This window comes from Platichthys flesus, chromosome 7, assembly GCF_949316205.1.
Source record: "Platichthys flesus chromosome 7, fPlaFle2.1, whole genome shotgun sequence".
Taxonomy (NCBI): Eukaryota; Metazoa; Chordata; class Actinopteri; order Pleuronectiformes; family Pleuronectidae; genus Platichthys; species Platichthys flesus.
Window position 1 is genome coordinate 5,550,152 of NC_084951.1, and position 20,065 is coordinate 5,570,216.

Genomic DNA, 20,065 nt, shown 5'->3' on the forward strand with positions numbered 1-20,065 from the left:
CATCAAGTCAACATCAACTTTATGGTCAATTCTGTCATATGTATAGGACATAGACAGGATTGAAATGCTGTTTCTCTCTGATCCCTGACATGAAACATATAAGTAGACAGAACATAAGTACGCAAAAACAGAACATATAAGCACACACAGTTGTTGCAAAAGAAAAAATTCAAGAGCAATGGAGAAATCCGATAGAAACTTTTCACGTGTGCACAGAAGCAGAATGAGAGCAATAAGCAGAGTTAATGCTGGAGATCAGGAAATGTAATCATGCAGAGTCCATTTGAGTGAGAGCACTGCAAAATCTGAACAGGAAATCTATAAGTTCTTAGAAAATCTCTATATCATGATCAAAGACTTAAAATCAAAGTGATTTGATTTGCTTCGGATATGCGCTTTAGCCTTAGTATTTTATCATTATTTCATGTTTCATGTCAAATACCTTTTGAAAAGTCGACTTGAAATATGCATCTTTCAACCAATTGCTCACAGAGAATTTATTTTGGCTAACTAGTTAAAGATAACGGAGGCTGCTAGCATCAGTATATTCCCTGAAGGTTTGTTTTGGATGTTAAATGTTTCATTGGTGCATTCCAGGTGTGTGAGGTGAGTGCGGAGAGCCAGGTGAGGTACGAGCTGGAGACCAGATTCCAGCAACTTCAGTCTCGACTCGCTGCTGTTACCTTGGAAACAGAGGAGGTCAGCGAATTATTACCACCGAAATAAAATTAAAAAAACATGCTTCGAGAAAATATCTGAATTAACTGAATCGACAAATTCAACATTTGTTTCCCCCTTCTCAGATCAGTAAAACACTCAAAGCCACGCTCACAGCCCTGCTAGACGTCATGTGTGACAGCGACTGTAACCCCTCCCCCGATGTGCCCAGCAGCCTATCAAGCGAGCCGCCCGGGGGAAGCACAGCCCCGAAACTTGCTCTTGCCAAGCGTCGAGCCAATCAGCAGGAGACAGAGACCTACTATTTTACAGTAAGTCAACGCTGGAGACTGGTCAATGCCTTTCTTAGTCTGATGTACTGTCAGTAGTTCTATCAAAACATTTATTTGCTAAATATAGACCCGACCCTGTTAATAGCATTCATCCTGAGAGATCCAGTTTGAAGTGGTTTGCGCATAGTACTGGTCTGAACACATCCAAATGCATCCTGAGATCTGCTCACCTGGACCACATTCAGAGGTGGGACGCATGTGGCCACAGTCCCCTAGTGTGAACACAAATGAAGGATCGCCTACTCAGCTGTCGTCTCTGACCCGCTACAATTTCACCATGAACCGAACATACTTTTAATCTTCTTATTGTCAATATGTTGATTTATTTGTTGCCACAGACACAATAATAGCACTGACCAATGTTGATTATTTAAAAAAAAAAATTCAAATGGATAAAATCACTATTCCTAATAGGTCTGTAGCTCATTCATACATTCAGCCCCTCCTGGCCTACGTTCATTCTCTTTCTCACTCTCTCTCTCCCTCTATTTCTCATGCCGACACACACAGACAAGCTTTGTCATAGGACACATCTGTAAACTCAGACTGGGTAAAAACAGAATCATTTGGTCTTCACGAACACAAAAGACACAAAAGCAATAGTGCAGGGAAGTGAGATCCAACCACAAGTGGTCTCAGGAGACACATTCACGACCTATTTAATGCCCGTTGTGAACAGACGAACGTAGGGCTGAACACTTTTGATCGGATCTCTCAATTAGAATTAAATATTCCTTAATTGATTACAAATTACAAATCCTGGTTTCCTGAGGAGAATTTGAATGCTGTATTATAAATGATGTCTCAGGAGCTTCTCCCCCCCGCACAGGGATCCAGTTGTTATTGATTTACTTAATATATACAGCAATTGTATGTTGTTGTTTGTTTTTTTATCTTAGAAAGTGAAGGAGTTCCTCACCAGCAGTTCTCTGACCTCCAAACTTCAAGCCAAACATGACATTCTACAAGATGCCATACAGAAAGGTAGTGTCAGAGGATGGGTAAGACTGTTTCCTGTAATGCTTACACGCACCATTATACTGTCACTGGTTGAATCTGGGAAGAGATTCAGAGCACTTTTACAAATGATGCCATTTGTAAGACTGACTACCGTCCAAAGTTGGAGAGACCACTTCACTGATCTAACATTAACCTCAGTGTGACATTTATCAAAATGGATGAAAATTAATAAAGCTGAACCAGATATTTTTACCTTATTTATATCCACTCATTCTTCTTCCTTGTCAAAACCTAGCACCCCAAGCAGAGATAAGGAGCCGGCTACAGAATCATTTATTTAGGACTTAGAATAATAATAAATAGTTTTTTTTAAGACTTCACACAACTCCTCTGGAGACGCACCAGGTTTTTTGTCACAAACGCCGTGGTAGCCCCGAGAGCTGCACACAGAGTTTCATGTGTGTCATGACCAAGCTCATGAAGGGTTGGAAGCAACAGAAGGCCTGTTGTTATTGGTCAAATTAAAGTAATTTAATTGAATACAAACGGATGCTTTAACCAAAGCAGGGGGACAGGGTGTGTGGATGCTGATCAAACAAAGAAATAAATATATTAAAAAAAGTGGACAAAAAGCAGATACCTAAAAACCAAAAAAAACTAGTGAAAACAAAAACCTATCTACAAAAAACTAAGTGAGAGTGATATCAACAATACAACTAAACCTGGACTAGTCCCCAAATAGATTTTCACACATTTGTATCATAAAGTACCTTGTTAACAAATATCTCCCTCTAAGCCCGCTGGCGAGCTGCATAGATCAGGTCTGACAGGGACTGCACCTCCAGACAGGTCTCTAGGCGGTGTCCAATCAGCTGTGAGCTTCCAAACATCCTGTTTGACATCTTCACAGACAGATAAAACACATGAGGGAGAAGGGGCAGCGCACGTTAACAATGTGAAAAGCCTGTGAAGTTCTCCTTTTAATGCTTCTGCACATTCCTTGAACCAAGTCCCTCAACCAAACAAAACTATTTCACTTGTTTTTCTGTCTCCTTCCACCAGCGGAGGCTGTCGACAGTGACCCGTCCAGGTAAGCAAAGTGTTTGCACATTTGACACTGACTGAGAGAGGCATAGAGACATGGAGAAAGCAGAGAGGACAAGATGAAGAGGAAGGAGAGTCTTTGCGGAGGAGGGTTAAAACACTGATATTGTAAATCATCATAGCAATTGGGCAACATCAGAAGATCTAAAGTAATAATACCCACTTGTGAAATGGCATCATGCAATTGATTCATTATTATATTTCCCAGAATGCAATGTGCTCGGTCAGTGCGCGTTTGGAAGTCCAGACCTGTTTCCCAATTCTGCCACACACTCTTCACCACAGACATACTCTCCTACATACAGGTAACACTCTCTCTCACATACACATGCAAATGATAATAATAATGAAAAGGAACGCAGCCTCTTTATTTGCTGGCTGCACTGTGCTGCACTGACTCTCAAGCCTCCAAAGGAAATTGTTTAGAAAATCCTTCCACTCCGATAATGAAGAATGGGGGCACACATCCCCCCCAGAGTTCTCACTGCTGCTTTCATGTGTATGGTCATGCTTACAGCTTATTGCTGGCTTTCTCTCCTTTCAGTCCATTCCCTTCATTTTTTTTATCTCTCCCCCTCTTGTGAAAGGGATTAAAACTGAACTGGCCTCTTTGCTGCCTCCTCTCTCGACTCCTCCATTGAGTGTGGTGTCTGTATGTCTGTGCTAATGTGCGCCTCTTCTTCCCACTGCTTCTTAATCTTTATTTCCCCTCGTTTCTCACTCCCCCTTTTTTCTAATCTCTGCTTTTTCTCTGTCTCAACTCTGCTCTGCTTGGCTTGGTGCAGACGAAGGAGGAGAATGTCTCGGACACAGGTACTGAACCCCTGCAGGCCGTTGTGCTGCCAGCGAACAGGGCCGTAGCTGTTTTTACTGGGAAATATTTGGAGCTCTTGCCACCTTGAAGGGATTTAACGGTTAAAAATCGAAGGATCATTTCGCCCTTTTTGAGAGCTCCAAGTAGTTTTACAGACACTGTCCAGTCATTATTATGTAACTCCTCATGTCCCACATTCTGGCCTCAACAAGTTGCACAGCTGAGCGTCTGACAGTGGTGATATATAATCTTAATCTGAGAGGAGCATTACGTCCAGCAGCACAATGTAAAACGCAGGGTTAAATGTATTTTCAGTTGTTCTTGGGACTTTTCTCTGGCATGTTGATCGACCAAAAAACATTAACATTTTTAACAGCTAAGTGTTATTCCCCTGTTAACAAATTCAGTGTATTTTCGGTTTTCCACACCCAGCATCTTAATTTACACAATATTTTCTGCTGTATGACAACCTTTTCTTCACCTTTCTGTGCGTCTCTATCACCGCTCTCCAACACTCGTCTATCCTCCAATCATCTCTCCCTCTCCAGAGCTCTGGGCAGCAGATTCCTGTGGTGGTTGAAAGTTGCATCCGTTTCATTAACCTTCACGGTGAGTCAGTTTGTATAATGTAGCACTAAGCCGAGCTCAGAGAGAGATTTGGACCCGAAGAATGAGTGGGTGGATTGTTTATGTATGAGGCATCTATTGACATTTAACATAATATAAGTATGTGTGTGTGTGTGTGTGTGTGCGTGTGCGTGTGCGTGTGCGTGTGTGTGTGTGTGTGTGTGTGTGTGTGTGTGTGTGTGTGTGTGTGTGTGTCTGTGTCAGGCCTCCACCATGAAGGAATATTTAGAGTTCCTGGGTCACAGAGGGAGGTTAACCTTCTTAGAGATTCATTCGAGAGAGGTAAGTGATTTTACCTTATGTATCTGTTTTTCATACAGTGAAGAGGTGAATTGGAGGTAAAGGGCTAGGGTCCTTGACTGCAAAGGATTTTCTACCAAGTATTACAAATATTCCTTGTATTTACAATTATGTTTGAGCCTCTGAAAATATGACTTTTATCATAATGACTTGAAATGTTGAAGTGACATCTTTGTTAAACCTCTTGTATTAAATCTGAAAATCCACAATTCAATTACATCTTGATGGATTTGTTTCAAAACCGTTGTAGTGTGCACTGACTCAATTACAAAATTGTGTCACTCACACACATATAATAATATTTATGGACCAGACTGTCTGTGTACATATATAATGATGGATAGATGTAAAAATATAAGATCAAAGCTATACAAAATATACAATAGAATCAAATAATTGTACATTATATATATGTGTATATATCCCGCACACCTTTGGTTTTACTTCACTCAGTGTTCACATACCATAAACCTGATTTTAACCTAGATCATAACAGTTTAACAAGTCTTGTGTTATGTTGCATCCATATGTGTGCGTGTCTTCTAATCTGCTTGGTTTTACTTTACTTCTTTATCTATGTATTTATGATGTATTGTAAGGTGTCCTGAGGTGTTAATATCATTTATGAATACTATTATTATTATTATAAAACGCAACTTAACCATATGTCAGTACATAAGTCAGTTTTAGAAAAATGGCTAATTACTCATTTGTGTTCTAACTCCCTGTAGGAGAGGATCCTCTGTCAGACAGTGAGTGTGACCTGGATTCCGTGGCTGGTGTGTTGAAGCTTTACTTCAGGGGCCTGGAGCCTCCCCTCTTCCCGTATGGCAGCTACCTTCAGCTGCTGGAGTGTGTCCGTAAGAGCCCCCCCCTTATGTAACTTCTGCATCTGCGTCTTTCTGTCTCCACATCATGAATCGCTTTCACTTGGGTTTTCATGTCTGCTCTCAGTTCCTTTGGTATTCCTAGAACTTGTCTTACTTCTTGGTGCTTATCTCGGAATAGCTCACTCTCGCCCTTGTGTACAGTAAGATGTGGGTAAATTAATTTGCATATGAGTAAATCTGCTCATTTTGATGGAGTTTTCTGCAGTGACAGCGGCTCTACTACAATTTCTGTTAGCCTCTACACATAGAAAAGCTTGTTTATGAAATCCTCCATTACAATTAGGCTGCATGTGCTATTGATGCAAGGTGCTGCAACTTTGACTCTCCCTCCTGGTGCATCTCATAGTCTTGTTTGATCTCTGTTCTTATCTCTGTCTTTCTTCAAGTCTCCTCATAAACACATTTTATTTCAATGTACAGTTACAAATTGAACTAAGCCAAACCTTCCCTCACCTTGGAAGTACTTGTCTAGTCATCTTGCTCCTTTTTTCTCTTTCCTCTCTAACATGATCAGAAATTGAGGACGATGCAGAGAAAGCTGCCCAGATCAAAGCAATTGTCTCCACCTACCCGCGGCCGCTCCCCGTCGTGATGCGCTACCTTTTCGCTTTCCTCAATCAGTAAGCTACGACGTAACACAGCGTGCGATATTCCCATCCCTGGTCATAAAAGTTTACACCCAGTCCAAGATTGACGAGTAAACCGTGCACCTGTTTTTTCCCCAGTGTGTCTCAGTACAGTGACGAGAACATGATGCAGCCCTACAACCTGGCAGTGTGCTTCGGCCCGAGCCTGCTGAGAGGGATAGATTCTGATGACGCTGTTGCTAGGCAGCCACAGGTTAATGACCTCGTCAAAACCATGATCCTGCTACATGACATCATCTTCCCCGGCCAATCGGAGCTGCCGGGTCCCGTCTACGAGAAGCACATGACTCTGGAGCAGGAGTACTGGTGAGAGAAGTAAAATGTTACATTTTTTAAACATTTTTAATGTGAGTACATGCTGATAACAATAAACTGTACGCTGCAAATATGAAAGTTCAACATTTGAAGGAAGTGTCAAAGAAATATGTAAAACTTTATATTTTCCTCTGACTTCCTGTAATTTTCTTATTCATTCATTTATTTGTTTTCCTTACTGCGAGTCATTTCAGGAAATGTAGTTGTATGCTAAATGATAGCTTCAGTTAGGTAGCTAGCTCACTCAAACCCTAAAACAGCAGAAAACCATCCTAATGTTGTTGTTTGTTTCAGGTCCAGTTCTCTACTTTTAGTGCAAAGTGTTTACACTTTGCGAGGTAGATATGCAGAGGGATTGCCCTCTAATGGTTTAAACCTGGCTATTTTTATTGTATTTTGCTGAAGGCTGATCTACAAGCAGCTTTCCGACTGAACAGATTGGAGATGAGTAGTAATATCAATTATTATTGGACTGAAAAATGGTGTTATCAGCAAACTGGTCACGTTCCACAAGCAGTGCATCACCTTTGGACATCCATATACAATACACTTGTTCTCGGGCTACTACAGTACCCAAACACACACCTGTAAGGACAGAGAGAACAGGATGGCAGTGTGTCGCTCTTGATTTGTTGGATATTTTATATGAGTGCTACAAAGATCTTCATGTGCTTCGGGAGAAACTAGGCCTGCAGCCAACGCCTTGACCCGGTGGGGCTCAGGAAATTATGGTCCTTTGAGTGAATTCGCTAAATCCTTCTCTTTGTGAACATATTATGATAAACTAGACATTTGACAGAGAATTATCTGTGATTTGGCTTCATGTTTTCTGTAGAACACTGAGGTGGTAGGGTCATCTGAGACATCTCATGGTATGACGTGGTATTTAGTCTTTTGTGAAAAAGCAGAAGCCGAGTGAGGGATTGTGATTTCGGAAGAAAGTTGCATTATGACAGTTGGTGTGTGTCAACCAGAAGTGGAAGTGTTCTTGATCACCGACTAAATTTGTTTTGCTTCTCTACAGTGAACCAATCACAGAGGAGGGAGACGGAGAGACCGAGCATCTGCCCAGTGAGGATGGTGAGTGCACACACACGTCAACACACAAACACACACACACAGATAAATATGTGGTCACGGCTCACATTTGAGGACTTTTATAGGACATTATCATAAGCTTAACCTTAACCACTGACCCACAGTATATGAATAATCGCTTTAAGTCAATTCTGATTACATGGATCACTAAGATTTCATTTAAAACGATACATTTTGACAATTGTGTTGTGTTTGGGTCTGTGTGTGTCTGTGTGTGTCTGTGTGTGTGTTTGTGCAGAGTGGGAGGCAGTGGCTATGTTCGACTATGCGGCGAGATCTCCAGCAGAGCTGACATTCAAGCAGGGAGACCTTCTCATCCTTCACAGCAAGGCCTCAAGTGATTGGTGGAGAGGCGAAGTGGGAGGGGCAAAGGGTCTCATCCCTCACAAGTACATCAGCATGCTGGAAGGGTGAGTGACGTCTCCGCATGTGCCGGGCATTCAATCAAAGCAATGGTCTACATGATCTTCCCTGATGACTTTATTCTACTTTAAACTGATCATGAACCCTCTGTCCCAGATTAACACATTAGATGTCAGAGCGTGCTACACTTGTTGATGGCCAGATGCATCATGCATTCAAAAAACAAATGATAATACGGGGCGTGGATGCCTCTCCAGCATGGAAAAAAAATGAAATTCTTATGCTTGGTACTGAGGATCAGAGGCAAATGATTATAAGCATACGCATAAACAATGTCACATGATTGCCTTTCATCATTTAAGAAATATTGTATGAGTAAGACCGTAGGGGAGAGCGGGGTAATGTGAGACATTTTTTACATTTGCTCCCCTCTAGGCAAGCTAAAATGATATATAAGTAAAATGTACACATTTCCCATTAATTCAGGATGTTTCCTAGCAATGGAAATGATCAGAATGTCTTCAGGACAAAGGGCAGTGAAAATATTATGTTTTTTAAAAAGTGGTCTTGTGTCTCACTTTACCCCAACTAGTGAGACAGACCAGAGAAATCATGTTGGTGAAGGGATCCACTTACTTTTTCCACTTTAAAACTACCATAACAACACATGTTGTAATAGTTAAAATCCTGACAGCTAGATTGACAACCACTTATACCGGACTAGTAACAGAATCATGGGGATTGGTCAATTAAGCACATTTACGATTATTATGATTCATGTGATCTCTTGCACGCCCTAGCTTACCTGCACATTGTTTCTCTGTCCAATTGGCAGGGACAGGGAAATTGTTTTTCTCTGCATATTCAAATGCCAGTTCATGGCACATTTGGAGCAAGGCCATGGAACTGGTCAGCTAGATGTTTCAAGTGTTTGGCAAGCTCCTCCTCCATCTCCTCTGTGAATATTCTCTTTACCTCAGCCACTGCACCCCAGGCTACTGATTTGACTTTACCTTTCTCTTTTTTCTTTATGAATCTATTGAGGGTTGTCTTGTCAATATTTCTATCCCTTCCAGCTTTTCTTAAGGACTTCTCTCCTTGCATGACCTCAGCAGCTACACTCTCCATCTCTGCGAGGGGTGTTTGGCCCCAGGTTGTCTTCCTGGTGTATAGTTTCTTGGCATGATGGCTTTTCTACAATGTTTATGACATTAAAAATAAAACATATGTAATGTAATATTACACCAAAATATGTTTAAGACTAAACTGAACTTGTGCTTCATGTCTCACTTTACCCCACAGCATTTGTCTCACTTTACCCCACAGCCACCATTTTAGAAAAAACAACATCTCTTAGCAATACAGGCTAATCTTCAGCTAGCATCAATCACATGGTTTTATATGTTGGAAGTTCATCAACATGTATGATATAAGTGTTTCTACCTGAATCAAATTATTTTGACACTACAGTTGATTAGGTTCAAAGCGAGAAAATTTACTTTACATGTAAAAAACACATTTTTGTGAAAAAACATACTTTCCCAGCACCAGCATCAACTTCTCCTTCATGACAAGGGGGAATGGGAGGGGCTTGAAAATATAATGGTCACATGACCACAAATGGGTTCTGTTGCCTAGATACAGGGGGTGTCTCACATTACCCGATGTCTCACATTACCCCGCTCTCCCCTACACTCTGGAAGATGACAAAAAGTTGACCGGTATACTCTACTGGACTACTGCATTTTATCCAGGATCCTTAGATCAGCTCCAACTTCAACAAAATTTAGCAGCCAAGGTTTCAACGAGAGCAAGGAAAAGAGATCCCATTACTCTGGTTTTACCATCTTTCCACTGGCTTCCTGTATCACTGAGGATTGATTTGAATTTTACTTGTTTTGAAGACTAATAATATTAATAATAATAAAATGTATGTAGCACTTGTTTTAACAATATTGTAAAGTGCTTTACAATGAAGACACAATGAGAACAACTATAACAATGCAAAATATAGATTTCAAAGAAGCCAGAGAATTAGTCTGTCTAAGTTCAATTGAGGCTCTAAGGTGACCTGGGGGTTGCAGGATTACGTGCAAGAACATTTAAGGCCTTAAAAGTGAGCAATAGAAATCGATATGACATTGAACAGGGAGCCATTGGGAGGCAGGCACAGGAGTGATGTGGTCATGTCCCAGTGATAAGCACGTCACTATGATTAAATTATTGAGATTAAGATGTGCTGGTGGGTAGTTTTCTTTAACCTTCTGACCTTTTTTTTCCCTTTGTTTTTATGCTAAGTTTAAAAAGAATGATCCCACTGCTTGCTGCAGTTTCCTTTTGAGCCAAAGTGAAGGAGTGCATCGACAAAATGTCAATCTTCAAATTTACTTTAAATCCAATTTCCTGAAATGTTAGAAATAAGCTTTACATATCATTCATTCCAAAAGCACTCCTGTTTGTCAGGGACTCAACCAGTTAGAAATATCAGCTATAGGAGCTAGCCTTGGAATAGCAAATTGGTTGGGTGCAGTCGGGTGCCAAACAAATCCCATCAAACAAGTATGGTACCTGGGGGCATCAATGACATGTAACTCGTTGTTAAAGAATCAGTGAAAAGTAATTCAACATTTTCTGGCCGTAGTATTTAGTGATACATACATAAAGTACACAAACACATAAGAAGGTGGACAACATAGTGTCTTATTGTGTAACGTTTTATTTAAATAGCAACTTATCATATCTCACTTTAAAACAGCTACAAGCCATCGCTATAACAGTTTTACAGAGGTTGTATTGTTGTAGAGCTGTCGTGTTGCCTTGTACAGAGTTTGTTCACCCACTTTGTATTCCTGCCTCATTTTGTTTATCACTAATCATCTTCATCCCATATTCAAACTTGTTCTGGTTGTATTTCTCAATTGAAGCTCAGCACATTTCTCTCTTCTTGTCCTCCCTCAGGTCGGAGCGCGGGAAAAGAGAAGAAGGAGGAGGAGGCGGGGGAGGAGGCAGCACTGGGAACCTGTCAGTAGAAGATCCACAGACAGAGAACACTACTCGGTATACACACACACACACACACACACACACACACAAACACAAAACTGCAAACTGCGATGCATGAATTTCCTCATATCAGCAAACACGTGTGGGCAACAGATACAGACAGTGAAATCTACCCATTCAGACGGAAACCCTGTGCAGCTCCACATTATTGCACACAGCTAAACATACAGAAACACAAATTAGTTATGCAACGCAAACCAGCATGGTTTTGTGTGTGTGTCCTGACAGGATGCGAGTGAACAGCGACAGTGCTTCGTTACCTGGAAGACAGAGAGGGAGTGATGGGAGTCCCAGTCGAAAGGCTCCAACCTCTCCCGCCACACGACACCTGCCAGTGTAAGACTGGGCCACACCTAATTCACAATGCATGTGCTGTGTTACATTTGAAAATACTATCGGCACAACAAGCTGCTACAATCACTCTCACTGCTCTCACAACCTTGTGTGTGACGTGAAGAAAGGACGACGCAACAGGGAGCCTAGACAAAGTGGAGCAGCTAAACGGACAGATATTTCCCTTTAGGAGTTGGTGAAGACCAAAAACCAAACAAAAAGTGCGGAGAATATAAGACGGTTTCTCTGTAACTGCTGGATGTGTAAATAGGCAGCGCCCATGTGATTGTGACAGGGCAATAATTTCATTTAACTGAGCCTGGAGTGCATTTCTTTTTTTGACTGAAATTAAGGCATTTACCATGATCTCATTCCCATCTTAAGCATGTGTGAGGCAAGGAAGTGTATGTATTTAGCAACACACAACAGGAGGCTATTCAAGTAAGATGTTAGGAATACATTAACATTACATCTATTTGTACAGGGACTTGAGTTCAACTCCAATCTGCAGTCCTTTGGTGCATGTCGTCCCCTATTTCTCAACTCTCTCCCATTTTCATGCTTATTCTGCCCCATCTATAAAGGCAGAAGTGCCCCAAAATATCTTTTAAAACTTACATTTTAAAGATGGTAAAACAAGTCAACAAAAGATGTCGCCATATGAAGTCAACATCAAGCTCCATCTGTCACTTAGATAAAACCGTTTGGTCTGTTTCACCTCTTTTTCTCTCTCTGATTGTTTATCAGGTCCCAGGAGAGAAGACACACTCTGGACACGGTGAGACCGGGCGGCTTCCGACCCACAGACAAACCCCTGTTTGTTCAGGCAGAAAGAACAGCAGTTGACAAGGTCAGGAGTTCAACTCATTAAATAATTTATGACAGACCTTCTGGTCTTCTCATTGCTTCTGTGAGTCCTCAGATTAAAGAGGAGCTATAGTTTTGTAGTAATTGATTAAGGTTGTGTTCTGACAAGCAGGTTTACTTCATTTTCTAAAAACTGAATAAAAGACCAGGCCCTTAAAACTAGAATAAGGAGTGATCTGGAGAAAAAAAAGACAGATTAACTTTTCTTAGTAAATCTGCTTCTTAGAACAGGCTGTGTTTTGTTTTGCTAACGTTATAGACTAAAGCTGCTTCAGATACGCATCGAACTGCAGCTAATCTCTGGCATTCTCCGGAAGGGTGCATGTGCAAATGTCTAACAGTGAGGCTTCGGACATTCTCCTGAGTTTCTTCGGCCAACCCCCTGATAAGAACTTCGGAGAATGTCCGAATGAGCCAATGTGGGAACAAAGCAGGAGGTCCTACAGAGGATTCACTGCTGATGATTGGGCGTTTGAAAGCACCTTGCTCCAATAGCTTCTATCTCTAACTATAGCTGCTTTCAGACATGCACTGAACTCTGGAGATCCTCCTGACATTCCTCTGAAGGGCTGTGTGAACGCAAATGTTCAGCCACCTGCCAGTCCCAAAGTTTGTAGATCCTCACGGGATTCACTATAAGCGAGTGGATGATAAAGTTTCTAACAGGAGAGAGATTTTGGTAGAGAACAACCCATCTGTGTTTCATCCTGTCTGCTGCCCCACCAACCGCCTGAACTCTTCAGAGATTTCTGTGTTGTGAACGCGCCTGAGCGGAGAATCTCCTGCTGCGTTGTTCATGTGTGAAAGGTCTCGAAGTGATTCGCAAATGTGTTACAGTTCTGCTCATGGATTCAGAGTCTGTATTCTGAAGTATTTAAAGGTACAAATTTAACAAGTCATCTTGGCTCATTGCATTATTGTATAGTTTATTTAATCCCTTTGCATCAACGTACTGATTTGACCAACCACCTGAATGTCAGGACAAGATATACGAGTACTATACCTTCCAGGAACACGTCATAGTAATCTGGCCGCAGTCACCTGATGTACCTCTTAGCTTCTAGGCGAGCTCGAGCACTGAGTCCATGCAGCATCTCGTGCAGTTGAGACGCTCACACCTGGATGGGAAAGGTCCCATGTGCAGTGGTGAGGTGTCATCAGGGTCGGCCTTTGCTGATGGGGGGGGTCACCGAGGCCACTTTTTTCATCATCTACCATGTCTCTCCCCTCTTGCTCCCTCAGGACATGATCAACCGTCAGATGAACTCCGTGTTCAAGGAGCTTCTGTTACGCCAGCCTCCTGTTCAGATGTCAGCCCTCGCCACCCCTGCTGCCCCAGCTCCCTCTTCATCCTCCTCTTCCTCTCTTCCCCAAGCTGCACCCGCTGCGAAAAAAGTAGGATTCGGCCTCAGAGGACGGACGCTTTTCAGACCAGTGGACTGACAGACAGGAGAGGATGATTATGATGATGATGATTACACTGTTAACGATGAAATCTTGATTCATTTTATATAATGTATAATATTTGCGTCTCTGCCATCTCATAGTGCCACTAGTCTCGGTGCCGTGTTACTGTACGTCCAGTGTGTCTTGTTTTCCAGCTGGTTTTGGTCCTTTTTAGGTTCTGGTCTGACTTTCGTTCACCAGGTTTTTGCAACTTTGAGAGAATCAGGGATGGGACATCGCCAGTGATTTCAACAGACTGACTTTTAAGAGTACTTACCGTGATAGGACAGAAACAAGAAAAGACTTAAGCTGCCCCCTAGTGGCAGGTCTGAGATCAGCTCTGCCTATAATGTTTGCTTTTTGAATAGCAAAACTGATCCAGGGCCTGTGTCTAGGAGTGCCTTCACATCTTATTCTTATCTTAATAGTCACATTCATTTCATTTCAAAAGACCTGATAGGTTTAAACTCATGGTGTATTTATATTCAAGAAATGTGATCCAGAAAGATGAGCCCTAAAGTGTTAAATATAAAATGGGTAAGACATTATGAATTATTATTAAATATATTTGTCCCAAAAAATTTTAAATAACCAAGGAATTTGATAAAATTGAACTCTTAAGTATAATTTTTTTTTCAGAAGAAGAAAGATACTTTTCCAAATGAAATTTTATTTTCCGTCACTTTTCCTTACAAATCTGATGTTTGCCGATCTTGTTAATTTCAGCCAATCACGCTGCTTCTTATGCTACAAATTTAGCCATTGAACACTTGTTAGCTAGAGTAAAAATACAAATTTTATTCTAAATAAACGAGATGCTACATCCATAAATATATACGCAGTTCTGGTTCTGGTTTTATTGTTAGGTATAACTTCGAGTCAGCCGCATAGCAGTGGGCTGCACATGCCACATCCAGCCAGTGTAGCGCAGCTTAAATTTGCCTCATGAGACTCACAATGGAACCTCTTACCTACATAACTGCTGTGCAGCAGTTATTTGGTTGATTACTTGCTGTAGCTAACAGGAGCTAACTGGCTAAATATGGTGGCAGAGAGTTGAGCCTCCTTTGAAGAGGCAGTGGGTACGTGATTGGCTGATAGTTGCGAGCATGGTGATGACATCACAGTCATGAAAAATGGCAACAGAGTAACAATCCATGTATGACACAAATTCAGACTTTTGAAAAGGTTGTTTTGAAATAAACAGATGCTAATGTAAAATAACTAAGTCAAATAAAGGAGAAATTGCCAAGCATATTCCCAGTGAGCCTAATTCCGTGACCTTTTCAAGAGGTTATTTATGTTATGATTATTTCTTTAACAAATAATACTGAACACTGTAGTGCTCTTGGACGCTAGCTTGAAAAACTGTAAGCAGTGAGATCAGTAATTATTAGCAGCATGCAGTGTTTCACACACACACACACACACACACACACACACACACACACACACACAAGATCAAACACAGATTCCCCTTCATATGTGATACATGGCCTGATGCGCAGGCCAAATCTCAGGGCTTTAGCAGAGTTAGAGACTGAGGGCTAACTCAGGTTTGGCTTTGAAGGAACAGGTAGAGCTTTTTTCTCTCAGGGCTTCGGTTGACTTACTCCTCAACTGGAAACTGTGCCCTAGCCACAAGAGCCCAAATGCCCCCCCATATCAGAGAGGGTTAAGCTGTGAACGCTTTGGAGCCAAGATCAAAACTTTTGTCTCATTCATCCGCACATTTGGCCCCCTGACTATATAGATCTATAGCACCACCCAGAGGTCCCATTCAAATGTATGTTTCAGGATCTTTGGAGTAAGGTGTTTGATTCCTTGTACTCAAAAGGAATTTGAAATGTTTTTTACATATGGCATCTCTCCTCTGTCGTGTTTCAGTATCAGAAAAAAATAGAATAGAATCACTTTGTCAAATACTGATTCTGCTTCTATGATTAAAAGACCCTTTTATCCTGGATCACTGTCTGATGATGTCACAAAATGTACTGTGTCAAACTGTATATGTGGTAAAAGAAATATGAATACAATAAAGAACATAAAGCAATGAATGGTAAAGGGGTTGTCAATGTATTATAAATTAATAATTTATTGTATTATTCAGTCATTACTAAATAGTACACTCTAAACGTGTGTCTGTTAACTGTTAAGCATGATCAAACAGACACAGTCAAATTCACTCAGTGAGTAAGAATGTAGATTGAATAATCAGGTGATCGTGATGATCAGTTCACTCAAGTTCAGTTACCTGCTAAACCAGAGATGCAGGGTTTGAACCCAGATGTCATTTGGAGCAGTGTGCGCACTTGCTGTTAATTGAGTGTGCTCCAAGTTTATAAAAAGTTATCCTATTAGGAATTGATTGTTGTGCTGTAAGTCTGCATTGTGTGTCAGCAGACAGAATCAGAGAGAGACAGATAACACACTGCCTGCCACAACCGTCCTACCACACCTCCCATAACACCATAAAACACCATAAAAACATCTGGATCAACCACTGCTTGATTCTGCTCCGTCACCTTGAAAAATGCAAGTTATCAACACTCTTGAAATTAGATTTGTTTTTGTGTGTCTACCATTGTTTCAATTTCTGTTTTAAGACAGCAACCCAGTGCTGTAATTAGATCTTTGAGACCCATCTACTCCTCGTCCTAAAATAGGACCCCAACTACACACACATACACACAAACACACACACACACACACAAGTAAGAGACACTGTACTACATTAGCACTTCTGCCTCTTTAAGTCAGTGTAAAATGCTGTGAGAGTCTGTGTGCGTTTGTTTGTGTGTGGGTGTGCACGCCTCTGTATGAATTCTCCTGTGCAAAATCAGCTCAGAGGTACATTGGGATTAAGCGGCTGAGCTGATCTCATTGACATTTTAGATTAGCACTGTCTGCAGGGCCTCATCTCTCTGTCAGCGATACAGGATTAAGATAGCACTTTGACGAAGGTAAGTCACACATGATTGATAATTTCTGCCTAGGATCACCCATGCATGATTCCGCCGCCAGGATTTCTCAACATGCATATGGATTGTAACCTGCAGCACCTGTCTCATACAAAATATAAATATGATACATATACAAGTTGTTTAAAGGATTTTAAATAAAAATGTTGAGAGTTTTATTCAACTGCCATTTTACTTCTGACTCCAAGGCAGGATTGCATCCATCATATGTGCTTGAATCGTTATAGTTTTTTATTTATTCATGGGAAAGTCCCCACTCTGATTCAGCAAATCTTATAAATTATTTAACAGCTCTATTCCCTATAGAAGAAAAACACACATAATAACCATGACAGAACGTCTACACTTTCTATGTTTCATTTTTGACTTGTAGTTCTAAAATTATCAGTTGCTATTTACAGATTTTGGTATGGCTTCTTTTTTAGGGCTAAAGAACAGGTGGTAGAGCCAGTGCTCAGCTCGCTGTTAAACTCCACACGCCTCCAGTCTGCATACTGTGCGTGTGTGTTTGTGTGTGTGTGTGTGTGTGTGCGTGTGTGCGTCCGTGCATGCATTGGTGTTACAGTCTGCAACTGAAAGTAAAAGCAAGATCAGGGGAGCCAGTTTATTTGACTGCCTATGTCCATGCCTATCTTCATGCATGTGCTTCCTCCTGCACACTGAGGATGATGATGGTGAGCGACGACTGTCTGGTGGAGTGTAAGATCGATGATGACAGTGATGAAGATGATGGAGGAGAAGAACAGATGAGCACCCCTCCTCCTCCGCCAGAGTTTGCATCCAAATCCCCGACTCCGGCGCCAGAGCCTCCAACCCCTCCGGCGGCCCCTGTGACACCCACACCCACCCGTCCTGTCAGCAGGGACCCTTATGGCATCAACAAGCACCTACAGGTTGATTTTTTATATCAGTGGGATCTTTGATTCTGTTCTTATCATTAGTCCTAAAAATGCAACTAGTGCTGTGATCAGTTTCCTTTGGCCTATGTTCCCAAATACAAATCAAATATTAAAAGAGATCTGAATCTCATTTCTGATTCCGTTTTAAAATAAATTCTGACATGAGATGAATGAGTAAAATAAAATGATAACTTGATAAATAGACTTGACTTGAACCGCTGTCTTGTTCCCTGTCTGTCTGTGCAGGTGGAGGTCAGTGATGTGCTGGCAGAGCCCGCTTCTCCCCGTAGTATAGACCAGGTGTGGTTTTACAGCGTCACCGGCTTTGAGAAGGCTCGCACATGGACCTACTGCTGCCTCACCTTGCTGCTCGCCGTGCCCTTCGCTTTCCTCTGTGGCGTCTTCCTGGCCATTCTTGCTTGTCTACACGTCTGGTACGCTGGGGCGAAAATAACGAATTAGTCCCTCAGACACTTTTTCATATTTCATCCTCATCCAAACCCCTCTGAAACTCTATATCTGTCATGTAAAGCAATAAGAACAATGGTTCTTTTAAATAGATCAAGCAAACGCTTGTGATAATCAAATCTAGATCCAAAATTGTTATAGCGTACAAGGCAGGAAAAAGCTGTGTGCATTGGTCTCTGCTGGTGTAAACCTTCATGCCTGCTGTTTTTTCTGGCTTGACACTCATCACTATGTCACAGCAGGTATGTATGCTACCTGAATCACCTACTGCGATGGAACTGATTTGATTTGTAGAAACACCTGCGTCCTTTAAATATGTCCTTCAATTCTCTGTAGGGGAGAATACATCCACTACAAAGGCTGCCTACTGTACAACATGACAGATGTGTGTAATCTATTTTTCTCTCTCTCCGCAGGTTTGTGGTTCCTTGCATACAGCTGAGCAACACCTTCCTGCCGTGCCTGCGGTCCTTGTGCATATGTTCTGTGAATGTTTTCATCTCCCCCTTGTGTGAGTCTCTCGCCCTCTGCTGCAGTCAAATTGCCATTTCACTCTCAAACAAAGACTCGCATCAAATGGGGGACAGAGAGGCTGCACCAGTGTAATACGTCGCTAGCAGGTGATAAGTGAGGGGCACTGGATTTTGAGTATAGGACCTGATTTCCAGAAGTCATAACTCGTATTGGATGTGAGCACTGATGACTCAGACTTGGATACAGGCATTGAGTGCATTCACACTCTGGAGAAGTCCCTGCCTTTTCTTTCTTTTTTTTATAACATTATAAAAGCCACACTATAAAACCTTTTTTTACGTTAAACTAGCAGCTTCACCCTGAACACCTGACGTGCAATGACCTCTGGTGAACCTCTGGACATTCTGAAAAAAATCTGCAGATTGTCCAGAGGAGCCCATGGGAAAGCAAAGCAGGAGACCTCCACAGGCTTCACCACGAGTGAGTGGATGTGTTGATGACACTTCTTATCTGTAATGGATGCAAAAAATGTAAAAACATGGCGGTGCCATACATACAATTACTTTAAAACAAAAACAAAAACACAAGATCTTTAGGGGGATTTCTTGCTGTGTTGCTCATGAGTGAAAAGCCAGCTCTTGAGAAAGTCTGGACCAAATTCTGCAGACATCTTCTGGAATACATGTGTTAAAAATGTCTTACAAATTTTGTTGGTGGGTCTGATCTCCTATGATAAGGGAGTAGCTGATGTAATACATTTCCAGAATCAAGTTCAATAAAGCTGTTACTGTAGATCAATTACAAAGACATAGAAGTCAGTAAAAAACAACTTTAAGCCACAATATTCAGAGAGGAAACGTTTTGAATCAGAATTTCTAAACAGAGTTTGTTGGATTTGTTACATTGTAACTTGTGTGGTTCGGGAAGCAGAGGATCATGGGTAATATGCATTGTTCAGTTGTATTTCAGTTCAGTGAGTGGAACTACGCTGTCGGAGCTCCTCTCAACAATGTGATAGGCTGTGATTTTCTGTGAAAACCACTTATTTTTCATATTCAGAGCCCAACAAAATGATGTGTGGCTGCAGAGGCCGCTGTCTCTAAGTGAAAGTTAGAGAATGTGGCTTTAGTTTTCCTGCAAGGGCAGGTACTGGTGTTCACCTACAAGCTGATTCATGTACATACCATCATTTTGTATTATGAAATAAAATATGCACATAAAGATGTGACTATGTTTTGACTAGGACTTTTTGTTTTGATTTTCAACCCTGGACTGAGTCAGAGGGATAGAGTCAGAGAATTTTGTGCAAAATTGCATTTTGTGTTTCTTCTTTTTAAACTTCTGAAACCTGGTGATGTTACTACTGTTTGATTTGTTTATTATTTTCAAAGATAATTCATTACAAT

At 41.4% G+C, this 20,065-nt stretch overlaps 2 protein-coding genes across 5 annotated transcripts in view; both read left to right on the forward strand.

Moving 5' to 3' along the window:
- arhgap4b (Rho GTPase activating protein 4b) overlaps positions 1-15,894 on the forward strand; it is a 34,060-nt gene extending 18,166 nt beyond the window's left edge. Inside the window, exons 9-25 of one of the 3 annotated variants that reach the window (XM_062391176.1) lie at positions 598-699; positions 804-989; positions 1,910-2,011; positions 3,033-3,060; positions 3,283-3,379; positions 3,860-3,887; positions 4,437-4,497; positions 4,720-4,797; positions 5,547-5,675; positions 6,220-6,325; positions 6,431-6,658; positions 7,692-7,747; positions 8,004-8,175; positions 11,087-11,185; positions 11,420-11,527; positions 12,272-12,374; positions 13,634-15,894. In XM_062391176.1, coding sequence (XP_062247160.1) covers positions 598-699; positions 804-989; positions 1,910-2,011; positions 3,033-3,060; positions 3,283-3,379; positions 3,860-3,887; positions 4,437-4,497; positions 4,720-4,797; positions 5,547-5,675; positions 6,220-6,325; positions 6,431-6,658; positions 7,692-7,747; positions 8,004-8,175; positions 11,087-11,185; positions 11,420-11,527; positions 12,272-12,374; positions 13,634-13,834 — 1,884 coding nt within the window. In that variant the 3' untranslated portion in view covers positions 13,835-15,894. The remainder of the gene's footprint in view (positions 1-597; positions 700-803; positions 990-1,909; positions 2,012-3,032; positions 3,061-3,282; positions 3,380-3,859; positions 3,888-4,436; positions 4,498-4,719; positions 4,798-5,546; positions 5,676-6,219; positions 6,326-6,430; positions 6,659-7,691; positions 7,748-8,003; positions 8,176-11,086; positions 11,186-11,419; positions 11,528-12,271; positions 12,375-13,633) is intronic. The other 2 variants (XM_062391177.1, XM_062391178.1) reach the window with 2 other exon arrangements.
- A 708-nt stretch (positions 15,895-16,602) lies between these two features.
- On the forward strand, positions 16,603-19,887 carry cav4b (caveolin 4b). Of its 2 annotated transcripts, XM_062392279.1 has the most exons (4): positions 16,603-16,800; positions 17,483-17,711; positions 17,964-18,151; positions 18,602-19,887. In XM_062392279.1, exons 2-4 carry the CDS (start codon positions 17,484-17,486, stop codon positions 18,789-18,791), a joined length of 606 nt encoding a protein of 201 aa, XP_062248263.1. In that variant the 5' UTR covers positions 16,603-16,800; position 17,483; the 3' UTR covers positions 18,792-19,887. The 2 variants fall into 2 exon arrangements, with proteins under 2 accessions (XP_062248263.1, XP_062248262.1); XM_062392278.1 differs by having other exon boundaries at positions 16,603-17,711.
- The last annotated feature ends 178 nt before the right edge of the window (positions 19,888-20,065 follow it).